This window comes from Salvelinus namaycush, chromosome 37, assembly GCF_016432855.1.
Source record: "Salvelinus namaycush isolate Seneca chromosome 37, SaNama_1.0, whole genome shotgun sequence".
Taxonomy (NCBI): Eukaryota; Metazoa; Chordata; class Actinopteri; order Salmoniformes; family Salmonidae; genus Salvelinus; species Salvelinus namaycush.
This window is the reverse complement of record NC_052343.1, coordinates 24365921-24382855: the sequence shown is the minus strand read 5'-3', so window position 1 is coordinate 24382855 and position 16935 is coordinate 24365921. Positions and strand designations below refer to the sequence as shown.

At 41.1% G+C, this 16935-nt stretch overlaps 1 protein-coding gene across 1 annotated transcript; it reads right to left on the bottom strand.

The window, feature by feature from the left end:
- Window positions 1-1500: 1500 nt before the first annotated feature.
- On the bottom strand, window positions 1501-7466 carry LOC120031556 (transient receptor potential cation channel subfamily V member 6-like). Its single transcript, XM_038977360.1, has 15 exons — window positions 7336-7466; window positions 6606-6826; window positions 6358-6498; window positions 6174-6272; window positions 5904-6079; window positions 5532-5684; window positions 5372-5451; window positions 5137-5272; window positions 4934-5020; window positions 4750-4826; window positions 4469-4634; window positions 4284-4350; window positions 3793-4061; window positions 1912-2018; window positions 1501-1774 (listed from the first exon to the last, which is right to left on the bottom strand). The coding sequence occupies exons 1-15, from the start codon at window positions 7464-7466 to the stop codon at window positions 1501-1503; spliced, it is 2184 nt and encodes a 727-aa protein (XP_038833288.1).
- Between the last annotated feature and the right edge of the window lie 9469 nt (window positions 7467-16935).

Below are 16935 nucleotides of genomic sequence, written 5' to 3'. Positions count from 1 at the left end.
GCCATTGTCCTGGCTGGAAGAAGGTTCAGTGAATGGGGAGGTGAAGCGTGAGGTAATACAGTAGGGGGAGATGGGTGCTTCTCAAATGTATTGTTTTATGCATTCTCTACACTCTCGTCCTCACAAACGTATCGAAGAGAATGTGGTTGGAAATGCACTCGGAGCATGTTGGTGTGGAGCACGGTAGAATGTATATTGAGAAACACCCTGAGTGTGTGTATGAGAGAGAAAGACAGTGAAAGTACAGTTTTCCCAGTTCCGAATTTTAATTACAGACACATTTCCTTGGTCTAGCCTGCTATTAATGTTGTGTGCAGTTTTCATCTGCATATCTAAACTGTTGAGTAGGTCATTAATTGGCAACTCTTTTAACCCACTAACACAGTAGCTTACAATTAATACCATTATTACACATCTCTATCAATAGCCTTTTAAACTATGATTACATATCTCTATCAATAGCCTTTTAAACTATGATTACATATCTCTATCAATAGCCTTTTAAACTATGATTACATATCTCTATCAATAGCCTTTTAAACTATGATTACATATCTCTATCAATAGCCTTTTAAACTATGATTACATATCTCTATCAATATCCTTTTTAAACCATGATTACATATCTCTATCAATATCCTTTTTAAACCATGATTACATATCTCTATCAATAGCATTTTAAACCACAATTACATATCTCTATCAATATCCTTTTAAACCATGATTACATATCTCTATCAATAGCCTTTTAAACCACAATTGCATATCTCTATCAATAGCCTTTTTAAACCACGATTACACATCTCTATCAATAGCCTTTTAAACCACGATTACACATCTCTTTCAATAGCCTTTTTAAACCACGATTACACATCTCTATCAATAGCCTTTTTAAACCACGATTACACATCTCTATCAATAGCCTTTTAAACCTTGATTATACACTTTATGACATACGTCTATGTTATAATTCATTAGACATCCAGGTATAACCAATGATGGTAAATATAATCCCATTACAGTTAGTTATGCCTTGTGAAGAACAATCAAGTCAGCCTGCCAGTTTCAGTTAGAATTTGCACATGTTAAAGATTAATATCTTGCACTTATTTGCTTGTTTTGGTGAGATGTTTTTTTAATGACTTTGAATGTAATAATGATCTACATTATTATGTGCATTAACCAATCATTAGGTTTTCTGTTCTGATTTACAATCCTGAAAAAAAAGGTTCCAGTAAAAAATAAAGTTTAATATACTGTCTTGTAACATCTTTAATAAAAAAATATTGACGTGCTTTACTTGGAATGATAAAGTGACATACATGGTCCAAAAAGATTGAAAATTAATGTAGTCTACATTTCAACCCAGTCTTGCCCATATACACTAGCTACTACAATACAATCATTTGTTTTCGACAAATAATACTGCATACATACATAATTGCATCACACATATATTATATAATAACAATATAATGATCTGTTTTGCTGTCTTAACCCTCAGACGTATCTTACTTCCTGGTCATCCTCAGGCTCTTCCTGTTCCACATCTAAACCCAGAGCGCTGTGGCGAATCATCTGCCAGCATGCCAGGGACTTCCTGTTTCCATCTATCCCACCCCTGTGTTTGGGTCTGATCAGAGGGCTTCCAGGTCCTTTTGACATGTCAGTGTTCTCCGTCTCCTCCCGCTCCTTGCTCTGGTCCTCATCCTTAGAGAAGGCTTGCACATAGCGACGCATCTTTTGCACCAGTGGGTCGTTGCGATCCTCAACCCTGCAATGGAGACATTAAGAGAGCCATTATAATATAAAGCCTGTATATGATGGGGATGGGGAAACACTGTTAACACCACCACACCTAAGACAGAGAGTACAGTAATAGGCCAATTAGATGACGTGTTGTTGTCTTACCGGAGGTACCACCGCTCCCCCAGGCCGTAGAGCAGTCCACACACCCCCAGCCGGGGCCACAGGCAGCGGGGCAACCTCCTCTCCAACATCAGGGTAGTGGCCACCACCTACACACAGTGAGCAGGGACAAAGGACATAAGGATCATTATAATGGCACTGATTGGGATGCTGTATACACTTTCATCATGGTTTTAAGCTATTTTTATGGAGTATGCACAGTGCCTTCAGAAAGTAGTCACACCCCTTAACTTATTCCACATTGTGTTGTGTTACACCCTAAATTCAAAATTGATTAAATATATTTTATTTCTTACCCAACTACACACAATACCCCATAATGACAAAGTGAAAACATGTTTTTAGAAATGCATATTTATTGAAAATGACAAACAGAAATATCTAGTTTACATAAGTATTCACACCCCTGAGTCAATACTTTCTATAAGCATCTTTGGCAGAGATTACAGCTGTGAGTCTTTCTGGGTAAATCTCTAAGAGCTTCCCACTCATGGATTGTGCAACATTTGCCCATTATTCTTTTCAAAATTCTTCAAGTTCTGTCAAATTGGATGTTGATCATTGACAGATAAACATTTTCAGGTATTGCCATACATTTTCAAGTCGATTTAAGTCAAAACTGTAACTCGGCCACTCAGGAAAATTCACTGTCTTCTTGGTAAGCAACGCCAGTGTAGATTTGGCAGTGTGTTTTAAGTTATTGTCCTTCTGAAAGGTGAAATAATCTCCCAGTGTCTGGTGGAAAGCAGACTGAACCAAGTTTTCTTCTAGGATTTTGGCTGTGCTTAGCTCCATTCCGTTTCTTTTTTATTCTGAAAAACTCCCCAGTCTTTAACGCTTGCAAGCATACCCATAACATGATGCAGCCAGCACCATGATTGAAAATATGGAGAGTGGTACTCAGTAATGTGTTGTATTGGATTTGCCCCAAACATAACACTTTGTATTTAGGACAAAAAGTGAATTGCTTTGCTAAATTTTTTGCAGTATTACTTTAGTGCCTTGTTGCAAACAGGATGCATGTTTTGGAATATTTGTATCCTGTACAGGCTTCCTTCAATTAGGTCAGTATTGTGGAGTAACTACAATGTTGTTGATCCATCCTCAGTTTTCCCCTATCACAGCCATTAAACTCTGTAACTGTTTTAAAGTCGCCATTGGCCTCATGGTGAAATCCCTGAACGGTTTCCTTCCTCTCCGGCAACTGAGCACCTGTATTTTTGTAGTGACTGGGTGTAATGATACACCATCCAAAACATAATGAATAACTTCACTATGCTCAAAAGGATATTCAATATCTGCTTTTTGTATTTTTACCCATCTACCAATAGGTCCCCTTCTTTGCAAGGCATTGGAAAACCTCCCTGGTCTTTGTGGATGAATCTGTGTTAGAAATTCACTGCTCGACTGAGGGACCTTACAGATAATTGGGGTGCAGGGATGAGGTAGTCATTCAGAAATCATGTTAAACACTATTTTTGCACAAAATAAAAATCTGAAATATCTTGAGTCAATAGGTATTCAACCCCTGTGTTATGGCAAGATGAAATAAGTCCATGCAACTTATTATGTGACTTCTTAAGAACATTTTTACTCCGGGACTTATTTAGGCTTGCCATAACAGGGGTTGAATACTTATTGACTCAAGACATTTCAGCTTTTCATTTTTAATTAATTTGAAAACATTTCGAGAAACATAATTCCACTTTCACATTATGGGATATTGTGTGTAGGCCAGTGACAACAAATCTCAAATTAATCCATTTTAAATTCAGGCTGTAACACAACAAAACGTTGAAAAAGTCAAGGGGTGTGAATACTTTCTGAAGGCTCTGTAATAGTGTCTGTCACACTGATGCACACCTGTGTCCTCCAGAGCTCATCCCTCTCCTGGGCTACTCTCCAGTGTGTATCACTCATCATGGCTATGAGCAGGTTGAGCAGCAGTATGTAGGAGACCACAGAGAAGGTGCAGTGCAGCACATGGACAATAGGGGGCGTTGTGATGGTGTGGTCCACTGGCAGGTCTATCAGACCCACACTCAGCTCAAACTGGGAGAACAGAGTGATGGGGAAGGAGCGGTACGCAGGTAGAGAGTCTGGGTCCTGAGTCATGTACACCATCCACAGGGCTGGGAGGGAGGGAGGGAGGGAGGGAGGGAGGGAGGGAGGGAGGGAGGGAGGGAGGGAGGGAGGGAGGGAGGGAGGGAGGGAGGGAGGGAGGGAGGGAGGGATAACAACAACCAAGGTATAAATTATTATTATTATTTTTTTTATATACAATTGTCGGCAATTTGCTTATTTGAAACGTCTAGATCTGCTAATGCAGTTTCTCTTAAACAGAATGTACTTACAGGTGGAAAACCCTATGAGCACGATGAAGCTCAGCCACATGAACTTGGTCAGGTCTCCAAATATAATCTAGGAGGAAATGAGACAAAACACCACAACAGTTTAATATGGGAATCAAAACAGCAAAACCATACATTCTACAGTAACGTCATGCTAATGCTTGTGTGTGTCTGCTTCCCTTACATACCTTCTGTATCATGATGACGTAAGGCCCCAGCATCTGAAAGCCTCGGGCGAAGAACATGACGTTGCTCCAGCCAAGCACCAGACACACAGCCATGACAACTGCCTCCCCCTGCACCCCACTGACCCTGAACACACACAGCAGCACCACCAGGAACGCATAGGCAATACTGGGGAGGAAACACAGATTATTACACAGGTTATAAATGCTACATAGACATGACATAACACAACAACATCACTAGGCAGGTAATAAAGGCTAGATAGGCACCAAGGTTGACTTACAGAATGACATGGAAGGGTCCCCCCAGGGCCGTCTGTCCAAAGTACTGCTTGGCCCCCACTCTCAGCATATCTGGGATCTTAGGGATTGGGAATAACACAGATTATATTGACAGCCAATAATGTGATCTAATCTACAGTGTAAATATAAGTGACATGTAAAACTATTGGGTGATGTATGTTTTACCTCCAGTAGCAGAATAACCAGGGCACCCAGGACACTGATCATCTCTCCTGCCAGACGCAAGTTGTCCCCATAGGTCACATAACTCTCCTACAGGGACAGGGACAGAGAACAGGGCACGTGGATCACAAAGGGTTCATATGAACACCTCTGATTGAGGTTTGCACACAGGCTGTCATATGAAGATGCCTTCATGTCTCCCCCACCTTCAGAGTTTTCTGCACGCGGATGGTTTTGTCCATGTCAGATACAGTGTAATTCTCTGGAGCGTCCTTTAGGGGGCGATACACACAACACAGTGTGAAGGTCCCAATGTACAGGAGGTACAACAGCAGCAACAACCTGTACACAACACAATAATAACATTACAACATTAAACATAAACAAATGACAGCATCTCAAACACAACATCAGAAAATGATCCACTGTATGTGTGGTTACCTGAAGTAGTGTTTTCCATAGAGGTTCCACTTGAGACTGACCAATTGCCTAACAGGAGTCACTTCCAGTATCCTTCTTGCCTGAGGGAAGAGATCATCCTCATCATCAGTTTCCCTGTAGTGTATATTAGACCGTATCATGTTTGTGTTCTGTAATGTACCTCTCTCCTCTGGCTGCCCACGATGAGCTCCAGCACAGAGAGGTCATCGTCGGCGACCAAGGAGTCGATCTCTGAGAGGTCATAGAGGTTAGAGGTCAGTGGTCCCAGGTTCCACTGGACGACTCGCCTCCGGTTGACCAGGTGCTGGAATGCCTGGGAGAGAGATAGAAAAACCTTAGATACCTAGAAATGCAGCACAATTCATGTGTAGGTTAATTACATTCTAATAACAACATATGCTGTATAAAGAATATTACGGAGGAGAAGGTTATGACTACAGGTAAAGTTAAAGATAATAGGGGAAACACTATCCCTCTTCTCCTCTCATACATTGTCTCCTGTTTCTTTCTCTATCCCTCTATTCATCCTCACCACAAGGTTGCCCTCCTTGGCAGCCAGTTTGAAGGGCGTTAAGCCACGGTAGTTGGGCACCATGTCCAGTGGCACAGCCTGGTCCAGCTCAACATCGTGTGCCAACAGCAGATCCAACGCCAGGCATGCTAAAGTCTTATTAGGCTGCAGGACCAGGATGTGGAGCACTGTGTTACCTAGGGGGGAGAGAGGGAGATATTAAACTACTGAAAAAGGGAGAATAGAGAGGGGAGGGGCAGGACGAGGAGAAGAAAGAGGAATGTTTCATACCAATGGAGTCCTGCGCCCTGGTGCTAGCTCCTGCGTTGATCACCATGGAGATGATGTCCTGATTCCCCACACAGGCCGCAAATGCCAGGATGTGCTCACCTAAAGTAAAGAAAATGGAATCACATAACCACATTTCCCAAAATGCATTTTTCTACTCCTTACGGACCACAAACAGTCATCTTACCATAGTAGAGCAGCCCTCCTCTTCTCTTCCTGAAGTACAGGCCTGTGACTCTGGACGTGGCCACATCCGCCCCTCGACCAATCAGACTGCGGACCAGGTTAACGTTCTGATTCACCACGGCAATGTGGAGAGGTGTCATGCCTGATTGAGAGCGACAGAGAGAGAATATATGATTGTGTGATTGAATATCTGTGTGCGTTTTATGATATTATAGTGTATTTGTCCATTGTGTGTGAGAGTATATGTACCAAGGAAGAGGTCAGAGGTCATGGGCTCATTGATGAGTTCAGGTGCTCCGTCCATCAGAGCTACGGCAGCATCCATGTTATCATTCAGAACTGCCACATGCAGTGCGGTCTCCCCCAGAGCACCTCTCTCAAAGATGTTAGTGGACGCACAGTCCAGAAGTTTCTTAATGCAACCTGCACTGTTCTCTTTGGCCGCAAAGAAGAGAGGGATGTCATTTGTCCTATGGGAGAGAGAGTGTGTTTGCAAGTTAGAAATATAATGCTGCGTTCATAACATGTCATAAATACGACTGGGAAAAATCCACGTAAGAAAATCCTCCAGCTGGTAATTACTAGTGGGAAACTCATCTATCATCTCTGAGCTCAGACTTCCCCCACATAAAGAGCTCTGATGTCACATATTTAGAAAATGACCTCGATTACACCATTTGGAGCAGTTAAATCCAACAACAAAACAATTTTCATAAGAAACAAATTGTTCAAAGTGTTTTTGAACACTACATTTTGTTTAGGAGCATGATAGCTGTACTTTTAGTTTATGGTTGATGCAGCTTGTTTGTCATCAGCCAATCTGCATTCTCAATTAGTTAAAAGCATGTGAACACACAACTGATGCTCCCAGATTACAAGTAGTATTTTTTGAGTTTCTCACTTGTTATGAATGCAGCATAATAACAACCAATACTTGTCAGTAGCAGTTTTTTTTTTTTTTTACCAATAGGAGTCTCACCTTTTGTTCTGCAGCAAAAAAGTTTCATCAAGCATCTCGTTCCACCCCTTCCTGTTCTGGAGGCGGAACCTGAGCTGGCTCCACCAATGGTTGAGTTCACCTGGAGCAGATCTTGCCAGGGGCGGGGCCATCCTCTCATAGAGTGAGTCTATTTGAAATGGCTGCGATGAGAAAGGAATTTGCATGTGTGTGAGACAAATTAAGTGTCAGAAACCGTGAGCTATCCTGCAACATGGTCTCAGAGCATTTAGTTTTATCTTGTATGTAAATCCGAGACACTCCATTTAGTGTGATATGTTACATTTCGAATGGCATTTATTTTAATTTCTTGATCACTATCACCCATTTCGTATGCTATGTTACGAATTACAATTTGTATTATATGTTACTAATTTCCAAAACGCACAATATATTACGAATTTGCAAACGTACTCTATGTTATGGTTTTGCAAAACTGTTACTTTATTGGGCAGTTAATAGGCACTTACTATAGTCTTTTTTTTTTTTAATTTAACCTCTTGATATGGGAACACGTGTTTTTTATGACAGAATGTTAATATTAGGTGACGTACAATATGTTCCAAATTGCAAAACGTATTATATGTTACAGTTTTGCAAAACGTATAAAATGGTACAAATTCCAGCTAGGCGGCAAACGTTAGCTAGCTGGGTAATGTTAGCTAGGCTAGGGGTTAGGGTTAGGGGAAAGGTTAAGGGAAGGGTTAGGGTTAGGGGTTGGGTTAGCTAACATTCTAAGTAGTTGCAAAGTAGATCAAAAGTAGTAAGTAGTTGAAAAGTTGCTAATTACCTAAAATGCTAACGTTGTCCATGATCAGATTCGAACTCTCAATCTTTGGATTGCTAGATGTTTGCATTATAAGCCAACCCTTCCATCCCAACCAATTAAACATTTGTCTTATGTAACCATACCAATAACCATACCGATGGTACTAAAATCAAAACTAGAATAGGTGAGCTGTTCAGGTCAGCACAATCCCACAGACCAAACATTTTCTGGTGTTTGTGGTGGAAAACTGAGCGGGTCGAGCATAACACGTCAACACGATTACCCATAGATAACAATGAATTTGTTTTTGTGAAGTTTGCATTCAGTTGCCACTACCTGTTGCACACAACAAGCTTACATTCAACCTGACACAAGAGGATTCATGGCCGATTTAAGATGAAATCGTCAACCCTGTTACGGTCAACACTGTTACAGTCAACCCTGTTACTTTATTTGGCACTTAATAGGCACTTACTATAGTCATTTAAAAAATGTAACCTCTTGATATGGAAAATTTGTTTTTTTATGACAGAATGCAAATATTAGGTGAAATCCCCCTAAACAATTTGACCAAGTTACACTTTTCAACAGGCACTGAATTGGTGGAGTGACTCACTTACCTTTTACAGAAGAAAACAGTTAGTCCTTTACTCCTAATTGACAGTCAGGTACCACGACAACATGTAACACCAAGCTGATTTGAGAAACAGAAGGAGGATTCACAGGTGGGGATCTATATATATGCAGACAAGACAGATGAGAGAGGGAGGAGATAAAAGAGAGGAGGTCAAGAGGAGGATGGACGGATGAGAGAGGAGGGAGGAGAGAGGGAGGGGACAAATGGTGGAAAGGAGTAGTAGTTAAACTGAGCATTATCTTTAGGAAAGATCCATCATTTTATTGGAATAATTTACTGCAGTATACCAAGGCTGTTTGACATTTTGCTAAAATGTCTCGAACACTAAAGAGTGCTCTGGCCTTGCGCTTGACCGCCACACTCAGTTGACCTGGTTTATGTCCTGAGACTGGTCCACGGTCCATAGGTCTCCCACATGGCTCATTTTCAGCCCCTGCATCACCCCCATGTAAAAAATGTCAACATCATGACAGTCAACACTTTTTGGTCTTTATTCTCAGTGAACCGTTCAGATAACTGGTTCGAAAGTCGTCTACCTTTCAATTGTCTCAATGCTGGTGTGTAATCAAAAAACACATATTGAGGTGAGCTTGTCTACCTGGACATATATCTGCTGTTTCAGCTGTATGATCCTATAGACACCTTACCTGTCAGGTCTATAGAAACTACTTTTTACTGGCTGTGATCTAGAAGAAGTACATTCTAGTCCGACACCAGTCAACACCTACAGTACATGCTAATCTAAGGCTTCTTGTTCAACCAATTAGTTGGGGTTAATCATGTTTTCACAATGTGTGTTTGACTGAACTGTCAACAGCATTGCTCACGAACATGATAATTGTTACTATACAAAGACCATAATACTTGAGTACTTAGTGTAATCCTATGAGCATTATGTTTTTCCTTTTAACAAAAAGACTTGATGGTACATTTGGTTTCTTATGAACCAAACCTCTTCTGCAGTAAAGCAAATAGTCTAAACTGATATACAGTATTTTAATTTCCACATATTTGATGACCATCTATTATACATAACAACCCAGACACCCAAAACACTTTCCAAATGCCATGGTTTGGTGTGTGTATTCAGGTGTTTGTGTACCATGTATAGGTCATGAGTAACATGTTGGTTACCCACAGAGTGTTAAAGGGTTTCAATGCAGGTTTATATCAGACAGGCCTGGGTAATAGTTCTGACTGAGCCAGTCATCTTGTGTTGTCTTGATAATAACTATTTACAGCGCCTTTCAGTGAGACACCGGAGTGCTGCCATATAGACCAGTGGTTTCAATTGTCATAATGCCTTTATTTAGGCACAATAACAAGGTTCCATTGCAGTGTGTGTGTGTGTGTGTGTGTGTGTGTGTGTGTGTGTGTGTGTGTGTGTGTGTGTGTGTGTGTGTGTGTGTGTGTGTGTGTGTGTGTGTGTGTGTGTGTGTGTGTGTATGTGTGTGTGTGTGTGTGTGTGTGTGTGTGTGCGTGTGTGTGTGTGTTTGGTTTTGGACTGGCTTTCCTTATAAGCTCAGTAGGGGAGACCTGGGTTGGTTGTCTCACGGGTTGGTTGTCACAACTGGCCAATTCATGTCAGCATGACAAAACATTGAGGTGAGGGGAATTTATGTGATTTTCATAGGTGAAAGTAAAAAAATGATATATATTGGTATTTTCTTTGTAAATGTTTGAATTATGGGAGTATCCATAAATAATTATGTTTCTTAAACAGAGAAAAGGGAGAGCTATGTTTCAAACCAATTTCTGAGTTCCTAGGTCAAGCCATGTGGTAAGTAATATCTTAACTAGCATTAGTGTTGCCTCTCTCTGACACACATATTTTACCTGTCACGCAACCACACACGCACATACACGCATACACACACGAAGACACAAACATGTACTCAAAATGTCATATGTTGTTCTCAAGGCATAAAATGCTGTATTTTGATCAATCAAAGAAAGGCTTAGCTATTTCTAAGACTGTTTGTTATTTTTCTTCATTTCCTGATACAAAAGGAATAAGTTACTTGCGAACATTGTGACAACCAACCCCGCAATTGGGCTGGTTGTCAGAAGTGGACAGTGTGTTTGATGATTTATAACTCCATGTTGGAGTTAAAAAGGGTAAAAACGGTCCTCATTTTAACCCAAGATCTTAGTCTTTATCCAAATATTGAAAAGAGTCTTGTAAGATATACTGGTGCTGAGACGTAGACATGAGAGTAAAAAGTGCATCAACCAACTCCGGTCTCCCCTACACATGATAACCTTGGAACTATTTTGCAGAACAAGAACAAGGGGTTGAGACTGAGAGGAGTTTTTCTTTTTTACTTTAAGTCTCTAGTTTTGTCATTATTTATATACAGATATTGGATCTTAATTTGATGATCAGGTGAAATGGACATGTGTTGGTGGTTGTGTAAGAGGCCCTCAGGTCAGATCCTATCTGATGCCACCATGAGATCTGGGAGACAGGTGTCTTGTCTCTCTAATGCTGAAGTCAACAGATCTCCAACATATTCAGGTGAAATGTGCTGATCTGTCAAATCCTATCAGACATGGGAGAATATGAAGTTCATTCTGTTTGATGGAAAGGTTATAGTGTGGATACTTTTCTGTTTTATGTCAAATAGGGTTACCTTAACCTTAACCCTAACCCTAGATTGGTAATACATTGCACTTAAAGGGCTTCATTGCCAGCATTCCGAAGTATTCCTTTATCTACTTTCCAAGAGTCAGATGAGCTCATTGATACCATTTTATGTCTCTGCATCCAGTATGAAGGAAGTTAGAGGGAGCTTCGCGAGCCCGATGCTAACTAGTGTTAGCGCTACAAGCATGCTAGCTGTTACCAAAGACTTCCAGTCATAGCGGTGATGCTAATTAGCAATTGCGCTAATGTTAGTTAGTCTGACTTTGGGGAAGTAGATAAAGGACTATTTTTTGCCAAAATCCCGAAGTTTCCTTTCAAGGCCAGGCAGCACAGGCAAAAATCAATTATGAGATATTGGGGTATTTTTGGTTAAAATTGGTATAAAAAAAAGGTTAAAAAGTTAATGAAAATTTAAATTTGCTTTAGTTTATACCATCATCAACATTTCATGAATTGTAACCACTTTTAAATGGACATACAGTACCGGTAAAAAGTTTGGACACACCTACTTATTCAAGGGTTCTTCTTTATTTTTTACTCTTTTCTACATAATAGTGAAGACATAAAAACTCTGAAATAACACATGTGGAATCATGTTGTAACCAAAAAAGTCTAAAACAAATCAAAATCTATTTTAGATTTTAGATTCTTTATAGTAGCCACCCTTTGCTTTGATGACAGCTTTGCACACTCTTGGCATTCTCTCAATCAGCTTCACCTGGAATGCTTTTCCAACAGTCTTGAAGAAGTTCCCACATATGCTGAGCACTTGTTGGCTGCTTTTCCTTCACTCTGTGGTCCAACTCATCCCAAACCATCTCAATTGGTGATTGTGGAGGCGAAGTCATCTGATGCAGCACTCCATCACTTTCCTCCTTGGTCAAATGGCCCTTACACAGCCTGGAGGTGTTTTTTGGTCATTGTCCTGTTGAAAAACAAATGATAGTCCCACTAAGCGCAAACCAGATGGGATGGCGTATTGCTGCAGAATGCTGTGGTAACCATGCTGGTTAAGTGTGCCTTGAATTCTAAATAAATCACAGACAGTGTCACCAGCAAAGCACCCCTACACCATCACACCTCCTCCATGCTTCACGGTGGGAACAATACATGCGGAGATCATCCGTTCACCTACTTTGTGTCTCACAAAGACACGGCGGTTGGAACCAAAAATCTCAAATTTGGACTCATCAGACCAAAGGACAGATTTCCACCGGTCTAATGTCCATTGCTCGTGTTTTTTTTGGCCCAAGCAAGTCTCTTCTTCTTATTGGTGTCCTTTAGTAGTGTTTTCTTTGCAGCAATTCGACCATGAAGGCCTGATTCACGCAGTCTCCTCTGATCAGTTGATGTTGAGATGTGTCTGTTACTTGAACTCTGTGAAGCATTTATTTAAGCTGCAATTTCTGAGGCTGGTAACTTCAATGAACTTATCCTCTGCAGCAGAGGTAACTCTGGGTCTTCCTTTCCTGTCTTAAAGTAATGATGGATTGCCATTTCTCTTTGCTTATTTGAGCTGTTCTTGCCATAATATGGACTTGGTCTTTTACCAAACAGGGCTATCTTTTGTATACCACCCCTACCTTGTCACAACACAACTGATTGGCTCAAACGCATTAAGAAGAATTAATGATGCGCATGGGAATTTGTTGTATTGCTTCGGGAATATGAACTCATCATAGCCAGAAAAGATCAGGAATTTATTCTGCAATGGTTATGATATATGTATAATGTATTATGTTTATAAATGAAATAGTCTACTGGAGAAATGTGACATTGCAGTATTCAGACGTAGCCTATGTACGTAATTAGAAAAGGTGAACCGTCTGTTCTACCGTTAAACTGCACACAGTGTGCAGTTGCAGACTGGATCGCATATTGCATAGAGCAAAATACTTGAAATAGCTTATCTATTTACTGTGAACTGGGTCCAATTAAATGAGAGATTGGATGAATTGTAGCATATCCTAACTTGTTGTAGGCCTAGGCCCAGTGGCGTGTATTCATGGATGCCAAGGAAAGCCAGGCTTCCCCCAAAAATGTATAAAAAAAACAATAAAAACATACTAAACAATTTATCATTTGTCTCTCTGTGTTCCTGAATTTTCCTTCAATTTGCAAGAGGCTAAATGTACAGTTGAAGTCGGAAGTTTACATACACCTTATTAACCAAATACATTTTAACTCAGTTTTTCACAATTCCTGACATTTAATCCTAGTAAAAATTCCCTGTTTTAGGTCCGTTAGGATCACCACTTAATTTTAAGAATGTGAAATGTCAGAATAATAGTTGAGAGAATGATTTATTTCAGATTTAATTTCTTTCATCACATTCCCAGTGGGTCAGAAGTTTACATACACTCAATTAGTATTTGGTAGCATTGCCTTTAAATTGTTTAACTTGGGTCAAATGTTTCAGGTAGCCTCCCACAAGCTTCCCACATTAAGTTGGGTGAATTTTGGCCCATTCCTCCTGACTGAGCTGGTGTATCTGAGTCAGGCTAGTAGGCCTCCTTGCTCGCACACACTTCAGTTCTGCCCACAAATGTTCTATAGGAAGGAGGTCAGGGCTTTGTGATGGCCACTCCAATACCTTGACTTTGTTGTTCTTAAGCCATTTTGCCACAACTTTGGAAGTATACTTGGGGTCATTGTCCATTTGGAAGACCCATTTGCGACCAAGCTTTAACTTCCTGACTGATGTCTTGAGATGTTGCTTCAATATATCCACATAATTTTCCTTCCTTGTGATGCCATCTATTTTGTGAAGTGCACCAGTCCCTCCTGCAGCAAAGCACCCTCACAACATGATGCTGCCACCCCCGTGCTTCACGGTTGGGATGGTGTTCTTCGGCTTGCAAGCCTCCCCCTTTTTCCTCCAAACATAACAATGGTCATTATGGCCAAACAGTTCTATTTTTGTTTCATCAGACCAGAGGACATTTCTCCATAAAGTACAATCTTTGTCCCCATGTGCAGTTGCAAACCATAGTCTAGCTTTTTTATGGCTTTTTTGGAGCAGTGTCCTTGCTGAGTGGCCTTTCAGGTTATGTCGATATAGGACTTGTTTTACTGTGGGTTTAGATACTTTTGTACCTGTTTCCTCCAGCATCTTCACAAAGGTCCTTTGCTGTTGTTCTGGGATTGATTTGTACTTTTCGCACCAAAGTACGCTCATCTATAGGAGACAGAACGGGTCTCCTTCCTGAGCGGTATGACGGCTGCGTGGTCCCATGGTGTTTATACTTGCGTACTATTGTTTGTACAGATGAACGTGGTACTTCAGGCGTTTGGAAATGGCTCCCAAGGACGAACCAGACTTGTGGAGGTCTACAAATCTTTTTCTGAGGTCTTGGCTTATTTCTTTTGATTTTCCCATGATGTCAAGCAAAGAGGCACTGAGTTTGAAGGCAGGCCTTGAAATACATCCAAGAGGTACACCTCCAATTGACTCAAATGATGTCAATTAGCCTATCAGAAGCTTCTAAAGTCATGACATAATTTTCTGAAATTTTCCAAGCTGTTTAAAGGCACAGTCAACTTAGTGTATGTAAACTTCTGACCCACTGCAATTTTGATACAGTGAATTATAAGTGAAATAATCTGTCTGTAAACAATTGTTGGAAAAATTACTTGTGTCATGCACAAAGTAGATGTCCTAACCGACCTGCCAAAACTATAGTTTGTTAACAAGAAATTTCTGGAGCGGTTTGAAAATGAGTTTTAATGACTCCAACCTAAGTGTATGTAAACTGTATCTCACCGGAGAAAACATCTTAGCGAGCGAAACAGCGCCCCTCTCTCTCTGTATGTGTAGCCCATCTATCTGATGCTGTTTGGTCAAAGAGAGTATGATATTTTTGCCACCCGTAGCATTGAATGCAAGGGTAGTCAGCTAGCATTTGGCATCCCTATTTTAAATAAAATAATAGCCAATCAGCGTTGAGATAAACTGAGAGAGCTCAACTGTGAATGGTCCTGGCACACCAAAAATAAAGTGTCAAGGGAAGCCAGTTTGAATATTGCTTCACATCAATTACATCACATCTGAAGCCAAACGTCATTGCCAGAAAAAAAATTGAATTGCTACATTTTGTTGTCCTCCGGTGGCTGGCTAGCTTGCTAGCTAAATCAACCATGGATAGGGATAGGGATTTGGACTTGTGGTTTTACGTAATTCTCCGTACTGGCCAATGATTATAACAGTAATTCTGATCCAACCATAAATTCATACATTGTGCCCCTGGCCTGAGAGGATGGAAGTTCAATATGTAGCTAGATGCAGTAGGCTAATTTTAACTAGCCGGCTCATCGTTGTCTATGAAAGGAAGTTACGCTAGCGAGCAAGTATTTTAGCCAGGTAGCCTAGGACAAAAGAAACAAAAAGCGTGTTCTGTATGACAGTCATAGACTGTTTTGGCAACATTAATTAGGGTGACTCTCCCTACAATTAGGGTGAGTCAACATGTTTTTTTTTTTTACTTTCACGCACGCGCACGCGCACACACACACACACACACACACACACACACACACACACACACACACACACACACACACACACACACACACACACACACACACACACACACACACACACACACACACACACAGGAATCAGTACCATGGACAGCCACATCGCATTTAGCTTACATTGAATGGACTAATTTGTTTTTGGTATCTTTTAGTTGTCACTGTATTAGGCTAAGCATAGATAATTTGATGATGTTGAGATGTTTAGGTTGAAATGGTGCTGGTATAGTGGAGGCAGCTACTGTTTTCTTTACTTGAGATAACTCTTCGTGTGTCTAAATCAATAGTTGATTAGCAGTCCGAAAACGTTGGAAACATTCACTTGCGACAATGCTGTAGGTCATGTAACTGTCTGTTACATGCAATATGCTTTGTGGACTTCACCGGACAGATGTTGCTCTTCGGTTTTGTGATGAAACAATGGTGTGGTTGAATTTATTCTGCCACTGTGTCTTCTTACTGTCTCGGCCTTAGGCCTATATATCACGGTTGCAAGGCATATGATCTACCAGTTTATAGAGGAAACAACACAATTATGACAACACATAGGTTGTAAGAGCACCAGAGTCCGGGTGCTCCTGGACTCTGGGGCTGACGAGAGTTTTATGGAAACTGCCCTGGTGTCGGAGCTGGGGATCTCCACAAAACCCCTCTCCATTTCCATGGACACCATTCGGGACTACAGCACCCTGGCCCCTCCCCCCATCTCTGCTCTCACTTCTCCCAAGGTTCCGTTAACGTGATCCCCAGCTGCTGACCGGGTGTTTTTGGATCTGAAGCATTGGTTCACCATCATTCATTCGGACCCGTCCCGTCAGTTTGTGGTAGAGGTCGACGCTTCTGACGTTGGAGTGGGGGCCATCCTGTCCCAGCGGTCTGCCCGGGACCAAAAGCTGCATCCCTGTGCCTTCCTGTCCCATTGTCCCAATCTCGCTTAGAGGAACTATGACGTAGGAAATCGGGAACTTCTGGCGGTCAAGATGATGTTGGAGGAGT

What these genes read in the sequence shown, in the direction of transcription:
- LOC120031556 (XM_038977360.1), bottom strand. Translation starts at nt 7,466, where the DNA reads ATGGCCCCGCCCCTGGCAAGATCTGCTCCAGGTGAACTCAACCATTGG. An exon ending in CAGGGCGCAGGACTCCATTG is followed by an intron (nt 6,080 to 6,173) that starts GTATGAAACATT and finishes TCTCCCCCCTAG; the next exon opens with GTAACACAGTGCTCCACATC. An exon ending in GGGGAGCGGTGGTACCTCCG is followed by an intron (nt 1,775 to 1,911) that starts GTAAGACAACAA and finishes TCTCCATTGCAG; the next exon opens with GGTTGAGGATCGCAACGACC.